The following is a 24789-nucleotide window of genomic DNA, read 5'->3' as shown; positions in this document are numbered from 1 at the left end:
TATTTTCAGTTACATGATATATATATTTCCAATATATAGAAACAATCAGTCCATTTTATACTTAAAAGGTATATGTTTGTATATTTTTAGGTTTGACGACTACCAACTTAAAAGTTACTTCGTTTAAACTTAATTTTGTATATTTCTATTTAAAATAAAAATAACTCCAATTATAAAATTCAATATTAATTAATACTTAATACTGTAAGAATAATTCATAATAAATTAACAATTATTTAATAACTATGATTAAAAGAATGTGTTTTTAACATTTTTGTTTTTGGTTTTTTAAACTAAGTTTTACGGATAATTTTTTAATGTTTGACTACTTAAATTTACTTTTTTTTGGCCGCTTTTTTCTCTGCTTTTTTTATCGCTTTTTCTCTTTCTCGACGTTCGCGCTCCTGATCTCTACGTTCCTTTTCAATACTAGATTTTAGGTCTTTCAGACGTCGCTTTAACCGCTGCTTATCTTCACCGCTTATTCCAAGCGTCTTGAAATCTTTTGAATCAAGTGTAAGTAACGCGCCACCTTCAACATTGTGATCTTTGAAAACTGGAATGTAACGTTCTAATTCTATTCCCAAAAGCCAATGCCCAACCTTCAAAGAAAATATGTATAATTATATTATATGAATTATATATTAATATTTGAAAGAAATAAAAATTCTAATGGAATTACTGCTTAATATGTATGATAAAAAAAATTTTCGAATATGAGTAGTATATGATTAGTATAACAACAATTATACTAATCAAATTTTAATATATTTTTGTATACATAACACTAGTACTATAGTAACTCCTACACGTTTAAATGATCCTTTCTGAACATAATCTGATAGTTTTAATTATAATTAAGAATTAGTTGTGTAGGAATCATAAATTTTTAGTTACTGAAAGAGTGTGAATTTTTATTTTAAATGAACAAACAACCAAAATGAAAGAAACTGATCGTTTTGGTAAAACATTGTTTAAAACTAGATGTGTACCCATGCTAAAAAACTTTTGTTGGTTTTTATTTTTTATTTTACATCGTTATTATCTATATAAATATCGCTGAAGTATTACTACAATTGATTACGAAATTAAAAACCTAAAAATTTACTTTTGAAAATTTTTAAATAATACTATATGATAATTTTTTTTATATTTAGAACTATATTATTAAAAAGATACTAAAAGGAGCATGATCAACATTGCCTATACCCGCAACGTTTCAACTTTAATTTTGTTTCATTTGAAAAGGCAGCACTGCTGCACATGCAAAGACCACTAATGGTCATTTAGACACATAATGATAATTTATCACTCATGCTTGGCAATGATAAAAGTCTCGTGTAATAATTGCAAGTACCTAAGTACATAGTTAAAATTAACCAACAGTTTGAGCCAAAACTAAATTCAATACTTTAATTAAAAATCATATTACCTGATCCTTCGTCCACTCATGTACAGGACCACCTTTATAATTATAACCTGCAGAGGCTTTTCGATCTGAGAAACTATTGCTTGAACCGGACAAGTTTAAAACTCGACTGGGTGAATATCCGGGAGAAGAACAGCCAGAAGACATGCTGGTTGGAGACGGTGGTCCTGTTGTTTGTTGTTGCTGTTGCTGCCATGGTACTGTGCCAGGTGGTGAAAGAGATTGAGGAATAACTTTTTTAACTGCTTAACAAAAAAATTTTAATTATATATTACGAGCAGTTGAAGACATATATATGAAGACACACGAAGATGAATAAAAAAAAACAAATATATTATATTATAATTTTAATATGAATAATGTCTTTATTATTAGTTTAGTTGTTTATCACTGTTACCTTTAGGTTGCGCTTCGTTTACTGCTTGTCGAATTTCGTTAATTAAAGTTTTACAGTTTATAGCCGCTGTGCTTTGATTTTTATTGACTTCAGTGTAATCATCACTTGAGTGTCGTGATGAACCATCTCCAAGTCTTCTATTTAAAATTACATTATAAAAAGTTAAACGTTTTTCTTTAAGTTTTATTAACGCAAAGTTTATTACCTTTCTCGTTCTGGTAAGGATTGTGAAAGATGATCTGATAATGAAATTGTCTGTATTTTTCCAGAAGATGAGATAGCAGTTGAAGTTACTCTTTTTCTGCTAGGATACATCCAATTTTCAGACTGCTCAGTTTCGGAAAGTTTATCGTTTGATCCCAAAATAGAATCGTATGAGTTATTGAGTTCTCGATTACCAGTTCCGAATGTTATCATATTTCCTCGATAAAAATCATTAACATTACCGGATATTTCAACTGGAGAACCAATTGCTGTTTTAAATATATTTGGTATTGTTGAATGTGTACTTAAATTCTTATGATCTTTCTGCACTTGCGCATACAGTTGATTTATTTGTAATTCTCGAGATGATACTGATACTGCTACTGAATTAGAGGCTGAGGAAGGCGAAATGCAATTGAGTAATATAGCAGTAGTTGTGCCTGTGGTGTGATTTAATTGATTAGAATTTCCACTTAAGTTATTGACAGTTTGTTGCTGTTGAATACTTTCATGCGACAATGGCTCTTCAGATTCTAGAGATTCATATTCAGAAGTAACATTATTTTGAACTTTATTCAAATCTTCTCCTATAGCTTCATTGTGGTGTTCTTTGTTTGGAAAGTTCAAACTGATTGACGATGTGGGCAACTGCCGGTTAGCTAAGCCGCTCCTGGAAGCTATGATAGCAAAAACAATTACAGTTATGTTGTATTATTATTTTAATTATTTTAAAAGAAAAAATAAATACATTTTTTGAAGAACCTTATAGAATATAAAAAATATGTTAAACACTAATTTTATTTGTTATTATTTATTTCAAACAAAAATTATAGTTTTTTTATTTATAACAGATAATTCAGTCTACCTTAGCCCATATTTAGTGTTATTGATAATAATCTTCAGTATTAATGACCACATTGTAGACGATCTACTAAGAATTTATTCGAAATATACAATTTTATAATGTATTGAAATATTTACGATATTTAAGTGATATTTTCTTCATATGTTATATTAGCTGTGTTTCAGCAAACATGATCCGCTCAATTTTACATGCAAAACAAAAACAATGGGGTGAACCAGCAATTGATCTGGTTCACTTTCTGGTTCAATGTGGAATGTATGTAAAAGATAAAAGTGGAACGTATTTTAATGCAAATAAGGTTGGCAATGCGATGCACGGTGCAGTAAAATTTTAAACAAATCTACATTTATATTTATTTACTATTGATTTTATTTATTTATTATTCATTTTATGTACTTATTTAATTAATATGTCATTATTATTTATTTCTTTGTTTAAAGTAACGTTCTAATTATCAATGTAATTAAAATTATTACTTTAATAATTTACGTTTTATTATTATTGAAAAAGTGTTGTTTGATAATTTATTAATATCAATTAATTTGAAATGAATATATAAAAATTAAGGTGAATACATTTATTTAATTAAAACAGAACAATACATAAGAAACCAGGCTCTCCAACATATACGTTTATAAAAAAATCATTTTCATCGCAAACTGCCTGCAACATTAAGCCATAGTCATGCTTTCTTTTGAAATAAGCCTATTTGCTATGGTTTGGTGCATTTATTTTTAGATGTGTACTGTCTATACAACCAATTACGAACGGGAATTTTTTCGAAGCTTCCATTTTTGCATTATTACCAAGTGCGTATTTTAAATTAGTGTCCAATTGATATAAGCTAAACACTAGTTTTTTTAATTATTCTCCACACAGAAGCTCTTGGTATGCCAAAACAAATACCAAATTTGCAAAAAGTATTCATATTTGCCATATACCACAAAAATATATAAAATTACTTCATTGCTCTCGTCCAAATGTGATCATCACGGTTATTTTGCATTTGCTGATTGGAATTTATTAACAAATCTATTAAAATATGAAACATAATTAATATATAGCAATTGTATTTTTTATGCGCAAATATCAATCAAATAATCTTTAACGAAAAAATTATTGATCGTTTCCACAAAACTTCCACTATATCTATGCTGATACACTTCATCCCTTGAGCTTAATACCATACACTTGAACTAGTAAAAAGGGAATGGAAGAGTCAGTTTCGCTCGATGATTCTAATAACATATGCAATTTTCATTTATTAACTATAGAATTAAATTTAAGTTTTTAAGTAAATACTTCAGACATTTCAACAGATTTTATTTATTTTCTATTTTTTAGATTTTTTGTATTCAAAATTTTCTCACTTATTTTTTTAGCGCCAAAATTATTCACACAAATCAAAAAATTTTGTACACAAACCCAACTGTCATATTTCATGCGTTGCCAATTATTTTCAAACGTGATCCGTATCGTTTCAGCAAAGATGATTCAGATCATTGAGCGGATCATGTTTGCTGAAACACAGCTATTGTAATTAAAGATATATTAAAAGATCTCTAAACATAAGTAATATTAGGCGGCTATGTTTTTAAGCCCGAAAAATTGTATATTTTATGAAACAATAATAAAATTGCTGAGAAAAGAATTTATGTGTATGAAAATTGAATCCTGGCTTTTTGTCAGAAATGTACTTATGTAACATTTGCAAATGGTTACATATCATTTATAGATCATTTAGATCTACAGCATTTGTTAGTTTGACACTCTGATTTATCACCAAATGAGTTGTCAGCGTAATGTCAGACAGATTGTGAAGTAGTCAAAGGTACTACACTACAAATTTTGATAGATTGTTTACCAAGTATTGATTTTCTATTTTACTATGTTATAAATATTATACAGTATTTAAGTTAATAAAATGAAAGTGCTGTGTGACTCACCTAAATCTTTCTTAGTTTTTGTAACTGAATTGTCCAATAGCTCATGGGGTGGCACAGCGGCATCCAATTCGTCTTTGATTGGAATTTTTCTTTCCACCGTAGCCGTTTTTACGCCTTCGCCATCTGGCGATAAGTCAGAAATTTCAGTATCTGAGAGTTCAGTGTCTAACTTTTGAAAAAGTGGTTTTGGCGGTGCCTTTCTAATCATTTGTGGTGTTAATTTCAGTGTGGTACTATCATATGGCAAACTAATAGGAAAACCAGCTTTTTTTTGCGTTTCTTGTAATTCGTGTTCCAAGTTAATAACGCGATCTTTAAGCTTCTTGACCAACGCATTGTATTCAGTATCTTTTTCTTGTAAAAGCTGCTGGTAGAATTCTTCTCGATGACACATATCAATTTCACGTTGCTGATATTCCCGTACAAGTTTTTTCGTTTTATTATATTTTTTATCTAAAGTCATGTATTGAGTCTGCGATTGCTGTAACATGTTCTGTAGATTCAAAGCCTCTTTTTTAATATTAGTTAATTCCCTTTCACACTGGCGTAGTCGTTCATTCAATAATTCATTCTCGTTGCCAGTTGTTTCCAGTTTCACCAACTAATTTAAATCCAAGAGATTTCAAAACCATTATTACATTTTAAATTAGTTTTTCCTTGTTGAAATAAAAAAAATATGAATTTTGATGTAAACAAACCTTCATTTTTAGTTTTTCTATAAAATCGTCTTTTAAAATGCAATTTACTTCATTCTAAAAAATAAAAATAATAAAAATAAAAATTATAAAAATAAATTGAAATAAATAAAATAATAAATATATATATAAAGAATAAAATTAAAATAAATAAATAAAAATAGATCAAAATAACTTTTAATAAACATGAACGTTAAATAAGTATGTTTACATTATAAGCTCTGATTTATTTTTAAAATAGTATTATTTTCAAGTTTTGAAAATCTAATATACACATTCAAAACTTTTTTATATTTCATATAAGAAAAAAAAGATTATTATAATAATATGTATATTAAAATTACCGCTTTATGCTGTAGAATATATTGTAAAAAATGTTTGTCAGTGCAGGCATTTAAAACAAATTTGTTAAATATGATATTCCCAATATAATTTATTTATAATATAACATGTTTACCTCTTGTAATAATCTTTTAAGTGACTCAACTTCCTGTGAGTGAGTAGCTTCAACTTCCATTGTGATTGGGTTATCTATTTGAACAGGGCTTGTTGGGCCATCGCATACGCTTGAATTAGCTGATATTGGCTGTGTAGACTCTTCAGAATAATCAAGAGTGCGACGTAAATATTCATCCTGTTGTCTATCATTAATTTAAAAACTTATTGAAATCCAATTTTTAATTTAATTTTGATTTAAATTAACTAACCTTTTTAATCTTTCCTCCTTTTCACGATCTGCTTGTAAACTCAACCTTATTAATTGTGCTACCTCTGAGTTTTCTGGATCTTTTTCCCGTCCAATTTGAAACTTGACTAGTCCTGAAGTGTTACGCAATACAGATGCAGCATAGGCTTGAGTTACTCCCACTAAACTTTTACCATCGACTTCAATTATTTGGTCATTCACCTATTTTAAAACAAGTAAAAAATAAACTTTATCTCCAATAATGTTTAACTACAGTTTTCAGAATAAAATTATTTGTGATATTTGTTAAAGTAGCACAAAAGATCTACCCGGACTTCAAAGTCGCTACTTAATTCCAGATCTATTTCATTCAAATGCTGTTGACAAATCTTGCTTTTCAAATCTTGCTGTTTTAGTAATAAGTTTTAACGTGTAGTTAAAAATTTTTAATTTATTCATACTATAAAATGAAAACTTTAACCATTCTGTTATCCAACACATGTCAATGAAAAACTGCTTCCAATTAACCACAAAATAGATAATATCTAGAGACAATAGTGTTTATACTATTCTTCATTACAATATACATTAATATGGATATATAGACTATGGTACTTAAAACCAAGCTCTTTTTTCTCTCTTACAATTAGTATTTTAAAAATTAGTATTAACAACCATCAAAACAAAATTTACTTTATAATAACTAAATGAAGACGTACATTATTCATAATTTTCATATTGTTATTATTATTATATTCCTAAATAAAACTCTTTTAAAATTACAACTTACCTGAATGCGTCCATCACGTGCTGCTGCTCCATTATCAGTAATAGTTTTTACAAATATTCCTAATTTTTCGAGTCCGGCATCAGCTCCAACTCCCATTCCAATTATACTGAGACCTAAACCCTCTGGTCCTTTCATTAATTCAACGGGAAATACATGCATTTTTTCGACACGCTTTTCCAATTCATATTCTGCTGAAGCAGCAACAGGATCGACATCCTCATTTCGACGATCATAATCAGTAACAGAAAATGTTGAAAACACTTGTATCGGTCCAGAACTAAAACGTACTTTAGTATTTCTTTTCACGCATATGGAGGGATATAAAAGATCATCGTTATCGAAGTCCAACAAACCTATATTATTAAACAAATATACAAATCAGTGTTCATATGATATATAAACTCATTAACTACCTGGTACTTCCATCCAAAAATTCCCATCTTCAAAATAATGTACGCCAGATTCTACATAAACTTCTTTGCTTCGCACTGGAGGATATTCTGGTATGTAATACTGTGAATCTTCTAAGTCAGCAGTAGTATACGAATTATTGAAATTAATAGAATCTTTTTCACCTTCAATCAAAGAATACGTAGAATTATGTTTACTTGATATAATACTATCATCAATTGTTGTAGTCTGATTAAGTGTTATATCCGATTGAGTTGAATCAATTGATGCAATCGATTCATGTAATGAATCCTGTATTGTAGTTTGATTAAAAAAATCTTGTGGACTTGCAACAGATTTTTCATTTGATTGTACTGATTTTATATCATTCATTATTTGATCGCGTTTCTCAAATTTTTTTAGTTTATTTATTTCACTTATAATTTCCTCTTTAATATTTTCATCATTTTCACCTTTTTCTCTAACATCGTCACTCATTTTATTCGTTTGAACAATTTGTAAGTTCTCAAAACTTCGGTTTGGAGCATCTAGCACATCACGTAACCATTCAGGTTCCTCATCTTCATCGTCTATTTTATCATAACTTAATGCATTTTTTAAATTCATTTGGGTGGTTCCTAAACCATTTATATCATCAAGTTCATTTTCTTTAACTGTGTCAATATCTTTTCCATTATCTATATTATATAATTCTTTATCATATTTTTCTACGTCTAGAGCTGAACTTAATAAATCGGTCGTATCGTCATTAATACTCGTTGACACAGTAGATGGAATAACAACTGTAGCCACTTCTGCTCCCACTGAAGGGACAACAGATAATATCTGTTCAACTTCTTTAGCTTGCTCATCTGAGAGCAAAGGCTGTTGTCTGTAAGCGAAAAAGAAAAACAAAATAAAAATAATAAGGTCACATACTTTATAGGTACTGAGTCATATATATAAGCGTATATATAAATATATACATATATAAGTGCGTAATTGAGAAAATGTACCTTGCTTATGTACAATACTTGCTTAAAAATTTAAATAAAATAATAGAAAGTACAATAAAAGGTATAGAAATAACAATAAAATTTTGTTGAAATAAATTTATTAAATTGTGTTAAATATATTTTAGTCCAAAAATAAAGTTTTAATATTGTTAGATGTGTATAGAATTCTGAATATATAGAATGGTGCCGTTTATAGTATATAATCTGAATTATTTGATAAATGAGTTTTTCGTCGAATTTTCGTCAAGCCCAATTCAAATTTTACATATTTAGATATTTCAAACTATTGAATTCTTTTAGCATTCAAGATATGTAATTTAATACATATATCCCAATAGATATTCGGCCTGGTAAAACATTTTAAATGAAATAGTTTTATTGTATTCTGTTTAAAAAGTATCCGGAATTTATAATATAGAAAACGCACATAAAATATAGCGCTACAATTATTTTGTTATACGTTGCTACAAAATATGTTTACAATAGCCGTTTTCTCAAGTTTCAAGTGTTATGCAACTGCATAAAACTATGGTTGAGCTGTTATTGAGCTGAAGTGAAAATATCACTTCGAAGAAGAGATATCGAGTCGATTATGGTCATTAAAGAAAATTGGCTAAAGGTGTTCTGAGAGAATGAGATCAACCGGTGACATATTTCTATTGCATTCGCGATGAGCTTACTTTAAAGTCAACAAAATATATTTAAGTTGAATTATAATTTCTTGGTGTTTAATTTAATAATTCCGCATACTTTTTGCACAGATTGTATATACATCATAATCTAGTAATAAAGTATAAGTATAAGTATAGTTCTATAATATAGAACTATATTACGATATTTATTTATATGTATAAAAACGTATATTCCCAAATAATAACTTTAAACCAGTATTACATAAAGTTATATATACAATAAGTATTTTTTTTCTAATCTTAACTTTCAACTTTCTCTATTCCCACAATTTATTTATTTTAAAAGGTTTATTTTTTGCTATATATTAAAATAATACGTACCTTATTTTACTTTCCAAAATTCTAAATACTCAAGCATACAACAATGCAAAAATAAATGAAGCATATTTAAATAGCGTTTATAATGATTGAAGGCATACAAATCGAGGAATATTCAATGGAGCATATGAAGCGAGATGGGTGCAGTTTATCGTACGACCACGGCAAACAAAATCGACATATCAAAACAAAAATAATAATAAAAATAAATATAAACATAAATATAAATATATTGTATGTAATCATAAAAAAATCATAAGAATATTTAACATTGTACTTAAAAATCATTTAATGATAAAACAGATTTTTATAAATTTTTCTTATTAATATTTTTTTTCAAAAAACAACGGCTTAAGAAAAATTAAATAAAGAGACAATGGTGTATAACTTATTTAAATAATTAATACAAAGTTTTTTCCTAACAAAGTTCCTTAAATATATGAGGTGATTCCTAGGTCCAAAAAACGGGAATAGAATGTGTCAAAACAATCAATTTACAATATAACCATCATAATTTTCGAACTTATTTAAATTCAAAGACATATTAGATATCTAATTAAATAATATTTAAATAATAGAAAAAACAATTAATTATGTAGATATTTGAATAATCCGTTTATGCAATGAGCGGGTAAAAAAAAATTTGGATAATGATAATCTTTAATAATGATATACGAAAACTATAGTACTCTATAGAAAAAATAGAACTCTCGATGGCAAACCTGGATATGACGACATAGATCCAAATTTGCGTGTGTAGTGGAATTGGAAAGAAATCAACGATTATACGCTACTATCTCCCAGCCAGACAATTAGTTCCAATATCTACTATTATCAATTAAAGTGGAGAATTGTAAAAATGAAGAATTCAAAAAGGATTAATGGGCTGTGAAGTTTTAAGTCACTCACTATTTTATCATTATTTGTTTTGAGTGCTGCAATAATCTCTTGCTGGTGTAAAATTGATCATAAGAGAGAGGACTGTAAAAAATATCATCAAAATATTAGCTTCGAAATATTGCAAAGAATTTTATATTTCAGAAGCAGCGAATTCTATTTTTCTGAACCCATCAGATTCCATAATGGCCAAGTCTACGACTCGGAGCTATTCATTATTCAAATGTCATAGTATGGGTCAAACTTCTTTGAAGAAACCCAGAAAAAAGTAATGTTTCTAAAACACTTATAACAGCAATTACGACCATGAACCACTCGTCTACGACCACCAAGTATGCTTTACCATTTTCATAAGAACTTTATTATGTGTAAGAACGGTCAAACAACATAGATCACAACATAAATAACTATATAAATATTTACTTTAAACACAATATATTATATTTTTTATATATCTATTATATAAACTAAATATGCGTTTACCTTGAACTTAGCAAGCGTTCGGCCTCATCGGCTGTCATTGCATCTGGCAGAGTATCGTCGCGAATAATATTTTCAGCAGCTGGCTTTGTAATCCTTGGTGATGTCCGAATACTTTTATGAGTTGGTGTAGTTGATAAATTGTCCAAATCAAACTTCTTTACATTTTCAATGTGTTCTGTAGTACAAATATCTGTAGATTCCGTAGATAGCAAACCTTGTTTTTCTATATCAAACTCATTAATTTGAGGAAAATTAGACGTTATCTCCTTTAAAACATCTGCTTGAAATGAATCGATGGTTTTTATATCATTGGTAGATGGTAAAATCGATTGATTATTCTCTTTAGATGACAACAAATTAAACGTTTCGCAATCATCAGTGGATGAGACATCATTAACTAAATGCAAATTTTCTGTTGTGGACGATGATGATATACTGGCGCTATTATTCGTTTCATTTATTTTTGTTGAGCTTGATAAAGGAACTTTACCTTTATCGATTATTGAGCCATAATAGAGTTCATTAAGAGGCGGGATTTCCGGTTTAATAGTTGCATACACTGTAGAAGTTTCTTGGGCAAAACCATTTGCTTTAAATTTCTTTTGCAATTCCGAAGCACTTGATACATTATGAAACTGACTTTCACCAAATGCGTCATTTGACTCACTTCCATCTGGATTATGTCTAAAGCCAACATCAACATAATTTAGTGTATGCTCCTCAGAAATTACATCTGTATAAACCGTTTTATTATTTTCACATGTCGCTGCTTTGTTATTACTGGCTAATGAAGATTTAATATTGGAAGAACGAGAACATATCTCAGGGGTTTGTATGATATTTGATGATGTATTAGTCACAGGCGCTGGCAAGTGTTTTAATGGCGAGATAGAGTTTGTGGCATCTAATTGTTGATCCTGGCAGTCTGATTTATTGGAATAACCTAAAAATTTTAAATATATTTTTCATTACATAAATACATATTTTTATGAAAACATAAGTCCTTTTTATATAAAATTTATTATATATAACATCACCAAATCTTATTTGAATAGTCAAATTATTATGCCAAATTTTATAAATTAATAGGAATAATAGAAACATATATGTATGAATGAATATTATCTTATATGAAACAACAGATCAAACTATATATTATATATATTTCGTAGAAAAATTATAGAATACATATATTATGAGTTGCAAACCATCAACAAAATTTTTATTTATATACATTTATGTATAAAGAAATTTAATCTAAAAATATATATAAAAAGCAATCCAATTATTATACAAACCTCTACAAACTTTGCAAAATTTTCTTATACTCAGGAACATATTACTGTGTGTCTTTAGCTTTGTAATTTATTATATTTATTTAAAATAAGCAATATTATTACTAGAATGTTACAGAGTATCTATATACTTATATAATAAAGAAGATATTTCTTACATTTAAATATACAATTTTTTTTATTTAACATAATGATACGCAAAAACTATCTGAATAATGTTGACAGGCTAAGTGGTCATCAGAAAAAATAAAGTACTAAAAACAACAAAATTATTAAAATTATCAATTATCTACAATTATCAAAAATGTAGAAAACAAGAAGTGGAAAAAGTGGCAACTATACGGACACCATTACAGGAACGTAAAACGGTCAATTCCGAATGGTATACAACCATTTCTTTTTCGGAAGATATGGATCATTCACCATCAAGATCCGACGTATAGTCCTAAAATATAATCAGGGAAAGGATAGTTAACTTTTTTATATTTTTAATATCGTTTAATCTGTTTGTAGTATACAATTACATACTCAACGCAAAATACAATTAAACTTAATAATAATCCAATGGACCACAAATAAAAAGATCCTTGCAAAATGTCTAAACTCAAAACGACTTTTGCTGGGATATAATCATCATCAATGTCTGATATACTTGAAAACTCAAACGGAAATCCCCTGTTATCGGTATAATAGTTACGACTGTATTGTCGGTGATAGGTGTCACGTTGGAGCCAATGATGTAATAAGCCGTATTCAAAAAATGCATCCAATAATTGTTGAAATTTATGATAATATGGAGATCCTAGACTAACGACATATGTACGCTGCATCGATCTTAAATACTGTTTAACAATATGAAATGATGGGCGTTTCTCTTCAAAATTAAACGTATTAACTAAAAGATCATTCGCAATTTCTTTGCGTAAAATAAATGCAACATTTTTCTTTGTTTTTCCAACAATTGGTAAAGTATAAGAATAGTAAGTAAAGTTTAATGGCAATTCAATCGATCTAGCTTTAATTTGTTCCCAGTGTTTCCTTTCTAAGCCATCTTTGACTGCATCTAAAAGGTTATTAACAGCATATATTGGAACCTTTAATTTATATAAATCATCAAGGTGATCTAGTTCCGATTCATATGTAGGCTGCACAAAACTGCTTTCTAATTTCGCAAAATAAATACTTGTCAGAACATAGCTAAATAGTATCCAACTTATCAGGAAAAGACGGAATGAGTTTATTTTAGTGAAACCCTCAACCGGTTCACCTAATTGTGTTTTAACAAATAATTCTAATATTTGCAATAACTTTAATTTTTTAACATTATAATTGTTTATTATTCTAGTCGTAACTTTTAACAGAACTATGTAAAATATACAAACGAACAAGTAGTTTGTCAGTAATAAACGCCACACTGAATTGGTAAACGTATTAACAAAAATTAAGTATTGTGGAGCCATTTTGGCTGCTGGTACTACCAAATAGAGTTTTCGCTTATGATAAGGATATAGCTGCTCTATATGATTTTCCATACAATTCAAAACAAAACGTGTATTAAATGCAACTTGTGTGATTCCGGAAGTCACATCCTTTATTACGCCAGTAAAAGTTCCATTTCTGCACGCACCGTAACTCTCATTGTCTTCTGGTGTAATATATAGTGCAGTCGCATTCAATTTATTTATTATAGTTTTTGCAACCATCCCATCAATTGCTGAAAAACCATTAATTTTAAAGTTCTTATTCGGAATTGCCCGAACTTGGTCAGAAAACATCGAAATTTTTAATTGCAATTTATGTAAGTTGCGAAGTTTATCATAAAAGTATTTATTATTTTTAATCAATTTAATTTGAAATCCTTTCTCGGTATATGGCTCAAAAGTATAAATTTTACGATGATGAACAATTGTAACAACGTCCACGTTTCCTTTATGAAACATTGTATTGAATAAAATTGACAATTGACTTATAGATGCATTCATCCAAACAAATATATATTTATGAAGAAATTTATTACGTTGTTTTCCATTTATAAAATTTTGAATAGATTTTAAATATATGCTGGAGTTTATTTTACTTTCCGGCATCATAAATATGTTTATACTTGTAAAATTACGATTTGGTTCCAATTCAAAGTTGTCTATTGTAAGTGAATATACAGGCAAATCGATCATTTTTTTAAAAAGAAAACTTTCAAGCTTATTTGTATCTTGGCTACTGTAAATTAAATTTACCCATGATGCATATTTTGTTGCAATTTCGAAAATTTTATTTGACACCGATTTCAAGACCAATTCATCATCTTGATTTGTAGCATTTGTGTTTAGAATAAAATCATGACCACATGAGTTTATCCACGCCACGTTTCTTAAAATCAGAACTAGCAAAGTAAAACTAATTTCATTCATTTTTAGGTTTTTCTATTCTATTTAAGATACAGCAACTTTCGACAATCAACTACAGAATATAACCAAATGATTTCCATTTTATACATTTCCCAACTTCTTACAAAAATGAATTCTTACAAAATTAAACATATTTTGTCAAAACTTAAAGGAATACAAAAATGTGTTTGTAAATTATAAGTGAACATGAAAACTATTTGTTGTTTATTAAATAAGTTAATCTCGAGAGAATAGTTAGATTTAATTTGAAAAATTAACTAAACAAATATTCCTGCCCACATATAGAATTTTTTTTTATTTACATTAGTAAAAAATATGATATTTATTTATTACTAGATACATTCGGGTCTCCGTCAGGCCGCCACTCGCTTAGAATGGACATGTCTCATCAAAACTTCCATTGAAGATATATTATTTACAAGAACGATAGAACGAGACGCCTACAACAACAATACACACAAATTTATGTTGAAAAGAAAATTTGGGTAGTTTTGCTTAATACATACATGCCCAAATAATACATAGGAGTCGTTCTTTTTACCACATACCCGAACAAAGGATTCAAGAATCCCCTCTTTGACAATATAACATGCAGATAAGAACTATACAATATTGTTATATTTTTATATTTGATGATGAAAAGTTAGAAATATTGAAGAAACTTGTCAACTTTTAAAAATAACAATTGGAAAAGAAATTAAAGAAGAATTAATATTAGCTTTAGAGCAGAATGTATGTAAATAAAGCCATTAAAAATAATATGAATAAGGATATTACTTTCTACAAATAGATAGAATGAATGCATATTGAATTGTACATAAATGGCTGTTTGCTCTTATAATAATTTATTTAATGAGCTACAAAATAATTCGACAAATTTTGGATTACTGTTACAAAACTAATATTTTTGTTCTCGTCAGGATCGTAGAGGGATTTAGACAAAACTTGGACATTTTTTTCATTGCAATTTTGACAATTTTGGTTACTGAATGACCAACGAAAGGTCTAAAAGCTTCCTATACTATTGTACAACATAAATAGGTTACCAGTAAAAATTTAAAACGAATGTATCAATCATTATAAGGTACGTCTCATTCCCATCATAAGTTATAAGTAACAGTGGCTTTTTGTGAAATAAGCTAATAAGATGTTTTCAAAGCATTGAAGAACTACTTTCGTACGATGTTTGCACAATGCTTTTTTGGAAAAATTTTGAAACAATACATATCAATTATGTTCATAAACCTAATAGAATTGTCTCAAAGAAAACAGTGACAATTTATTCGTAAGTCAAAATTGAAAGTGATCATATAGAAACCGAAGACGCCCACTCCTTTTTATTTGCTCGAATTAAGATGTAACTCCAGAAAACATTAAAGAAACAATCACTAAATTTACAAGAGAAAGTTAACACTGTAAGGACACGAAACGAATGTATAGACAATATTATACATGAACTTTTTGAAAACTGGGTAACACATTTGCAGAATAGTCAAGCAAAAGTAACAATGTATTGTTTATGCTGACCGCATTCATAGACAGATTAAGTACAATAAAAAATATTTCTTTATGCGATGTTTTGCTTTTAATGAAATACAGCTTCATCGCTATGCTTCGCAAGATTTATAAATCTAAAAGACAAAAAGATGATCTAGAATATCCAAAGCAAGCAAATTTTTTAAAGCTTAAGATAGAATGTTCCATAAGAAATCTATTATATAAAATTATATATATATATAAATGTTTTCTTTGCAAAATTATTGTAATAGGTTATGATTAGTAACTTACTGCTTATAAAGAATATATATTAGGTAAATTGATAACATTTATACCCAAAATAATAGAATAATTTAGTGGAATATATACATCAACTCAAAGAATAGCAAATGTACACTGATATGTTCGTGAACAAAGCATATTTTTTTTAAAGAGATCACTTAATCTTAATCAAAATGTGATATATACATGAATATTTATTCATTTTTCGCATTTTCAGTTGCTTAACTTTTCCAACATATATCAAAACTTTAAAATTCTCAATGTAAAGTAACGAAATTAGTAAAAAAAATATATTCTAGATAATTGATCGTTTTAAATAACAAAAGCACATATGGTATACTAGTAGCACTAATGTTTTAAACAATTACTGATCACATAACATTATTATATAAATTTATGTTTAGATATGTATAAGATAATGAACTTCTTAATTTGAAATCTTTAAATATTAGTCATTTTATAACTTTAAATAATATTGTAATCAAGTCCAATGATTGCTTGTATCTTTCATGTAAACTTTAACAAAACTAAATATTTAATTATAAAAAAATACACATTTAGGTTTTATTTTGAGAAGATTTCCATTTAAATAAACATTGCTCAACCTTAAGATTTCTCTGATTTTTGGCTACTTGCCCGAAAATGTATCTATAACTAAATTGAAATTATTTCAGATGAAAATAAAAATAATTAAATTGCTCTCAGTGTCTCAATTGTCTCATAACAAATAAGCATTGCTGGTGACATCGGAAAATGATTATTAAAAAAGATGTTTTTATATGTATGTAAACATCAATTTGGATGTTATATTCCATAGTTTTGAATATATATATTATCGATTATTTCAACCGAAAAAATTTTTTTGCATTAAAAGTTTTATAAATTGTATTTTTCGAAGTATTAAAATCTATAGATAAAACAATTATCAGGTAGAAAAAGTGAAAGTGCCAAACATGGAAGAAATTTATTAATAAAAACAATGGGAAAGTACGCGATGGAATCAACTATTCCATCGCGGAAACATTGTACTCACACCATCGCAAGACCGAATCTTAAAAAGAAATCGTAAGTTTTTGAAAATGACGTGCTGTCGTCTATTTTCTATAAAATACAAACTTTAGGCGCAAAATATTAGTACGAAATAGAAAATGTGGAAAAAGTGAAGGAAATAGAAATAAAAAACCAATGCCGTCTTACGTCTTGAATTATCAGTTCTTAAATTCACGTCCGAAGCTTTCCGATATGAATAAGAGTCAATTTTATCAAATGTCTTTATTTATTTCAATTCAAATTCATAATTTCCCTGCCAACTTGAAAGTTGAAAGAAGGTTGAAAAACTAATATTTAAACATTTTGATTTGTTCCTGTAATTTGAAAATATTTCATCGTTTAGTGTTCCATCGTACTAAAACTGCAAAGCGATTAGAAGTTTAGACGATTAAGCTTCTATATCACATTTTATCTAATAACGCTTATAAAATATTCAAGCGAGACAGATGAGTTATTTTTTAATCAAAATGATGTTTAAAACCGTATTTTCAAATTTCATAGCAATTTATAATAAAAACAACTATGGTAGTTAGTATACTATTTTTTTAATTATTATGCTACCTACAAAATAACATTTTTGTAAAAACTTGTTTGAATTACTTATTCATATACAATACCTAAAACGAAAACTTAACCAATTAATTTAATTTTTAGGTATATGCCTGATTCTAGTTTAAAACTCTTTTCAAGTAGATACATATATTGTGGCAATCGAACATTGGATGACAACATAGAGAGAAAGATTGCAGTTAAATTGTGCTAGTAGATGGTTCGAATATTTTTGTAAAAGAGCATAAGCAACTATTGTTCGAGCAATACTTTTTTCGCGCCTCACAGAAGCTCACCCCAATCACATCAAACTCACTACAACCCTCCAAAGTGCATTCGTGGATCCCTTTCTTTGTATGTCCCCTTCGACACCTATTGCAATGAAACTAATATCAGTGAGGTCGAATATAAATATGGACTAACAGACATCTACATAGATGCTGTTAGAGTAAGGCAAGAGTATTATCTTCGAGACGACTGTTGCACTGTGAACAGCTCTTCATAGGCCTCCGTCTAATATCTCTTAGAAAAAAGATGTCTTTCGTATTTGTAATTCCTTTAATATTATCTGTTCTATAATTCTGCGCGTTTTAAAACAAGAAAACCGATATGAAACTCAAATTAAATACAAGAACTTTAGGAAATTTCATACAATATCGATTTTCTGCAACCGGTAAACCTAACCCAAGGTCTAACAGACATGCTAGAAGCAACTGAATAAAACTGTTCTGTGTTTGAGGCAACTATAATTTTTAGAAACTTCAACAGTAGGTTCCAAAACAACGATCTTAAGAAAGGTTAAAGAAATAATTTAAATCTAAAAAATGTTGACATCAATTTGAAATGAAATATTTTCTCAAAAAGTCACCAATTGCATCTACATGATCATTAAAACCATATTTTACTGCTGTTATTTTGTCAGTTTACTGCATAAAGTAACGCATTGGAGTGGTAGGGCTTGTTTTTAGAGCAAAAATTAGCGAAATTTTGATAAAAATTCACTGCAGTTTAAAGTATTCTGTAAATGTTTGTGTAAAAGCATTTGTGAGATTTATGGTAGAAGTATAAGTACTCTGTAACTATCAACTGTCAGATAATAATTTCATCGCTTCCGCTCTAAAAATTAATTGTGAAATAATAATATTCCATCGTCGTGTAATTTGTTTAGATATTTAGATATATCATTTTAGAATGTAGTTCAATTTACGCTTTCTCTTGCTTAAATTTATTCTGGAGACTGAACTTGACCATGCTTTCATTCAATCAAAATTTTTGAAGATAAGGGTGTTTGCGCTGCAAGTGTGTTATTGCAACCACCCAAAAATATGCTCTTAAATGACGAATGTAAGTTTCTGGGTTATATACAACATGTTGACGAAAAGCTGAATGATGTGCTCACCAAAATGTTGATGAGTACGTCAACATGTTGGTTGGGTGTCATTCAAAGGTGCAGACTATAATTTTTGAGTGTCATTCACAGATTTTTTCTCTTGAATGACATTAAAATATGATAGTCTGCTCCGCTTTCAAAGGAGTCTTTGCAATCTGCAGTGGTGTAGGTAAGAGAGTTCCCAATGTGGACGAAAAAGCAACATAAATTCCATTACATGATGCTTTGATGTAAAAGCTTTGGACGTTTTGAAATTAGTTCTCTTTTTTGTTAAATTAGGGGAGTTTGAATAAAATTATATAACAATCCACAATTTTATGGATGTCACAATCTAAAAGCACTACCCGCTGATAAATATTTTTAAAAAGGATAGAACATAAATAGAACATAAAACAACCATATAAAGTATATTATGGTAAAAAAAATTTTAAATGTTTAAATAAAATACAAAATTAATTTCTACTGACATTGCAAAATCATTTAAGTAGAATATTTAAAGATATAATACAATAAAGTTTCAATAATGAAGTGAAAAAAAGGAATTTAGTTTGTATTTGTTTATAATAAGCATACCATTGTCATACTGATGATCATACAAGTCTTTAGAAAAACTTTGAACCTCAGACTTTTCCGTTGATTCATTTTCCTGTTTCTCATTTTCAGTTTGAACAGGAGAGCACAGTCCTGATGATGACACTAAACGAGTTGAATTAATTTTTTCATTTTTAGAAATATGCAAACATTTCGAAAGATACCTTTGGAAGAGAAAGATGAACAGATAACAGAAGTGGAAGAATGGTTCCTTCCAACATCGCGACAATTTTCAATAGGTGTCATCGGATCTTTCTCCGATGGCACAATTTTGTTTGTGTCTTCTTCAATAGAATGTTTCAAAGGCGAAGTTGAAGTTATATTTAAATGAGCAAACGAAGTTTTATCAGTCTTAGTTGGAGATCGCACACAATCTGACAAAACTTTAACAGGGCTTGCATTTTTTGGCTTTACAGATGGTAGAGGTGGTAAAGGCGGTGATTTTACAGGACTCGACACTTTATTACAATTTCTCGGTTTTATCTCTGGTGGTATTATTTTTTGTCGAGCTGGTGGACTTGGCGGTTTGCTTATTACAGACGTTAAAGAATTAATCAAGGCTGGTGGTTTCATTTCAGCATCAGTTGGAACAACTTTATAGCTTTCACTTAAAGAATTGTCAATAGATACAGAATCTGTATTTTCCTTCAATTGAATGCATGAACCTGGTATAAGAATAGTACCAGGACCAGTGCGAATTATATCACAACGATTTTGATCACTGTGATTACGATTTGATTTTGTTTTTGTAAAATGGGAAGTCCATTTCTTCTGCTTTTCAATTAATTCACGTGAATTAAATTTGCGTTCAGGCTTTTCTGGTTTATCGACTGATTGCAATAATCCTCCAATACTAGATGAACAAATATCATCCGATTTAATACGAGATACATTGTGATGTAGTTTTGGTGATGGCTCAACAATAAATTTTACGTTATTTGTTGTCACACATCCGTTACTTTGTGTGCAATTATTGTTCACCACTGATGCGGCGACATTTGCTCCTGGAGGAAATGGTGAATGTTTTTTTGGTGGAGAAGCCGAATGATCTGAGGACCTTGATGAACAGCGATCAGGGTGATTTAAATCGCATAGATTATCATCACGCGAGTTTGAACGCGATATCTTAATGCTTAAATTTGAGTTACTCTCAACTCCAAGCTTTTCAAAAAGAGCTCGAGCGTTATTAAAACGGGTTGAATGCGATTCCGTACGAACCACAGCTATTGAGTTCTCGACATGTTTTCTCTGAAAAAGATTTGCTATTTGAGAAACTTTGCCAGCTGGATGTATCGGCTTCTCCATGATTAAATCAATAAATCTGAAAAAACCAAAAATTAACTATTAACAAATGAACGCATATTTTTATATATAATAATTCATATAAAAACAATAATATACAATTTAATTTTGATTGCACTAAGGTTTCTTCAATAAAAATATAATTATTGTATATAATTATCATTTTAATATATTAATATTACATATTTAATTATCAAAACCCATGCTAAATATCAAATTTGAAGTGAAACAAGCCTTAATATACAAATTATATTAGAGATATAGCGAGAATCAGGACAAGCAACACGAAAAAACTGATAAGACAACAGAAGTAAACAATGCACCCAAAATCGTTTAAACATTAAATTACACGATTTATAGGATGCAGAATGTTAGATATTCAATACACTAAAAGAAATAGTAGTGTGTTAACTGTTTCTACCACTAAAGCTATCGACAATATCTGATTAACTGGAATGGTTGTCAAAAAGAGGGATCTACACACATAGTCGGTTTTGTTTTTTTTTTGTATATATGTATATATTTTTTGTATATATCTATTCGTATTTCGACAAATTCGCTTTTGCCTTCATCAGGACAACAAAACCAGATCCATCCTGCCACCATTTTATACTTGATACCCTTAAGGACAAAATCAATAACCCAACTAATTAAAATCAAATATAAGACCTGCAATAAGTATAAATAGCTTGTAAATTTCATAGGTGTTTTTAATATTAGGAATTCTCCTGATGACCTCAATACTTATCCATCTCAAGTGAATACATATCATTGTTCATCTATAGAGTGCGATAAAACCAGCCAAGTTGCACAGAGATATGACGCTTTTGGGAAGAAGCTGCACAACGAAGGCCTGCTTGGATGCTGAATGTGCTTTAAGTTGACCTTTTAAAATAGGTCGCTTGTAACGATGCTATGCGACTAAAGCTTAGTTCAGGTAATACTCTCCACATCACTCCATCATAACAAAAAATAAATTAATGCAGCTCGCACTATATCGTACTATATTTTTTAATTTTCTAAGCAGCTGAAATTTTATTGTTACTTATAGTAACAGTAATCGTCCGACTTTTAGTTTTTTAACTAAAAATATTTCGCAGGATAAGAGGAAATGCAAGATATAATACTTTTTCTGAAAATTCAGAAATCGAGATTAATTACTGGATAATATCTGACCGGAAACTTTTTTCAAAGTTTAGTAATGTCAATGTCATTCCATATAGAAACCAAAAGAAGGTAAAATACGTTATAAGTAACTAAGGCAAAACTTAATAGAGCTAAATGTGTTAACATTAGTTCTAGAATTAAGTTAGACGATAGAATATTTAATTTTGAGATAGACACAGCTTTCAAGAAATCTTAATACAAATGAGTTATCAGGAAAACCAAAAGCAAAGGGTAGAAGGAATTTTGTAAATCAATTAAATCAAACAGAGCATCTGCTAAGCTTAGAAAGATTCTGTCCAAACGAACTACAAGTGTATAGTGTCTTAATAAAGTGGACGACACAATGATAGAAAATTCTCAGGAAACGCAAACTAGTAGCTTCGTCCCGATAATAGTTACTACATATACACAACCATAATGCGTTCAAAACTTAAATACGACATTTTAGTTAAGTAGTCAACTCAGCAAATCATAACAGGAGGTATTATATGTAAGGTTGTCGTGTATTAAATCGAAAGTAGTCAAAGAATGTAATTGTTAAACTAAATCGACGCGTTGATTTAGTTGCGCTCATCTGGGTTTTTGGACATAGTAACATTAAAAAGAATGAAAAACAGGACTTGATGTTAGCATGGATGCCTCGCTAATGATACTGTAGGAACCACGGAGATACCTATCGTCACTTTTTGCTTGTAAGTCACTATTAAAAGGTAGTTGTGACGATGTACTCACAACGTATGTAATATATCGGTCAATCTGACATTATAGTAACATAAAAAGAAGTTTTGTGGCTATATCAGAGTCCGCGTTCATACGGATAAGTTAATTATATATGTATATGTATTGGTTTGCATTATATCATTAAGGAAGAGGACAAAATCAGTGCCAGTTTTTAATATTGTAAGCTTAATCATCTAAACGGTTTTTTGTGTATTTGCTGGAAATAATTGTAAAACTTATTTTACTATAGCAATTATTCTAAAATAGGTATCACTACATGGTTTTGATATGGAACATTAATATCTATACTGCACTGAAAGTAATTCATCATATTTCGCAATGATAATCGAACCCGTGTGTAGAAAAAAATTACTAAAATGTGTAATTAAAATACTAGATAAATATGGTGGCTGCGGTATCCTTGTATGGGGGTGTACTGCTATTGCAGAATCCGGTGTTGAGGAAGTTACTACTATTAATAAAATTTTGGCCAAAATGATTTATCTAAATATTATTGAAGAAAATTTGTGAAAGAAATCACAAATGTACTTATATAAATACACACTTTCTAGGACTAATGATGCCTGTTTTACTATGTACATTTACAACTCCTATGTGACTGTATTAAGAAGTTTCTAATAATAATGATAACAAATAAAAAATTTGTACATATATAGCTAAGATTTAAGTAAATACAAGATTAAATATCTCAAGTGTTATAATAATAATCATTTGTAGGTAAATTTAAAATGAAAATTATTAAAACATTTCTTTTTTCGCATTGCTTTAAAAAAGGTAATGTAATTTTGTGATAGATAAATTTAATCTTATCAAATAACACAGATAAAAATGTTACACTTTATGGACATGCATATTTTTTTAACGTAGGGAAAATCTATTAATATGTATTTATTATTTCTTCTATATCTTAAGACGAGTTTCGATGAAGTTAAGCTAACATTTTATTTACTTTGCATGCGCAGAATTTGATCATTTTTGCGGGGTAATCGACATTGTATTTAAGGGTTGATACTTTCCAATGGAATGCCGCTAGTCTACTGAAGAATGCAAAAATGGTATAATTTTATAATTGGTAATTATACAATATTAGTAAAAATTTTAAATAAATCCATTTAATCCATTTAATAAAATAATTCTATCGAATAATTGAATGAGCAATTTCTAATACTGTTAATTTACAACTTATATATGCAAAATGAAAGTTGTCATTAAATAAAAAATACCTTATATTATATTTTCTTTAATTATTTCACACAATTTTTGTAGACACAGGGATTTATGTTTAATAAGGAAAAATGGTTTTAAATTATAGAAAATTATTATTTTAAAGCATTTTTAATTGCACTGGATGTATTGCACTTTTACATTCTTTATAACTTGTTTTTATTATTTTTTTTTTCGCTACTTCACAGCTATTTTATATGAGCTTCTATTTAAACATAATATCATTTCGTTGTATGTGAATATAAAATATTGGTTCATATAAAATATTAACACAAGTTATAACTTTATTTAAGAAATCAATAAACACCAGAAACATATTATAACAATGTACATAGAAATTGCAAATGCTCCGTCACCGACACCCAACTCAATATTCCATAATAACAAAAACGAGTAAGAAAAAGGAACAGATAAAGAGTAGTTTAAGTAGAAACAAAAAAATTATTCAAAGTTCACAATAGATTTAAAAAAATCATAAATTATATAATA

General features: G+C 28.6%; 2 protein-coding genes across 5 annotated transcripts; both read right to left on the bottom strand.

Annotated features, from left to right (window-relative positions):
- Positions 1–314: 314 nt before the first annotated feature.
- Positions 315–24339, bottom strand: LOC119672925. Of its 4 annotated transcripts, none has more exons than XM_038084099.1 (15): positions 24300–24339; positions 20031–21187; positions 19849–19971; positions 10808–11750; positions 9431–9451; positions 7425–8293; positions 7012–7364; positions 6244–6443; positions 5994–6177; positions 5881–5889; positions 4842–5442; positions 2032–2707; positions 1827–1963; positions 1433–1671; positions 315–602 (listed from the first exon to the last, which is right to left on the bottom strand). In XM_038084099.1, exons 2-15 carry the CDS (start codon positions 21169–21171, stop codon positions 336–338), a joined length of 5763 nt encoding a protein of 1920 aa, XP_037940027.1. In that variant the 5' UTR covers positions 21172–21187; positions 24300–24339; the 3' UTR covers positions 315–335. The 4 variants fall into 4 exon arrangements, with proteins under 4 accessions (XP_037940027.1, XP_037940024.1, XP_037940025.1 ...); XM_038084096.1 differs by lacking the exon at positions 5881–5889 and adding an exon at positions 5540–5593; XM_038084097.1 differs by lacking the exon at positions 5881–5889 and adding an exon at positions 5540–5593 and having other exon boundaries at positions 1827–1960.
- LOC119668526 lies at positions 12333–14631 on the bottom strand. The gene is made up of 2 exons (XM_038078064.1): positions 14169–14631; positions 12333–14048 (listed from the first exon to the last, which is right to left on the bottom strand). Exons 1-2 carry the CDS (start codon positions 14508–14510, stop codon positions 12591–12593), a joined length of 1800 nt encoding a protein of 599 aa, XP_037933992.1. The 5' UTR covers positions 14511–14631; the 3' UTR covers positions 12333–12590.
- Positions 24340–24789: the final 450 nt, after the last annotated feature.

Source organism: Teleopsis dalmanni, chromosome 1 (assembly GCF_002237135.1).
Source record: "Teleopsis dalmanni isolate 2A chromosome 1, ASM223713v2, whole genome shotgun sequence".
In the NCBI taxonomy this organism is placed as follows: Eukaryota; Metazoa; Arthropoda; class Insecta; order Diptera; family Diopsidae; genus Teleopsis; species Teleopsis dalmanni.
This window is presented reverse-complemented; position numbering and strand designations above follow the sequence as displayed.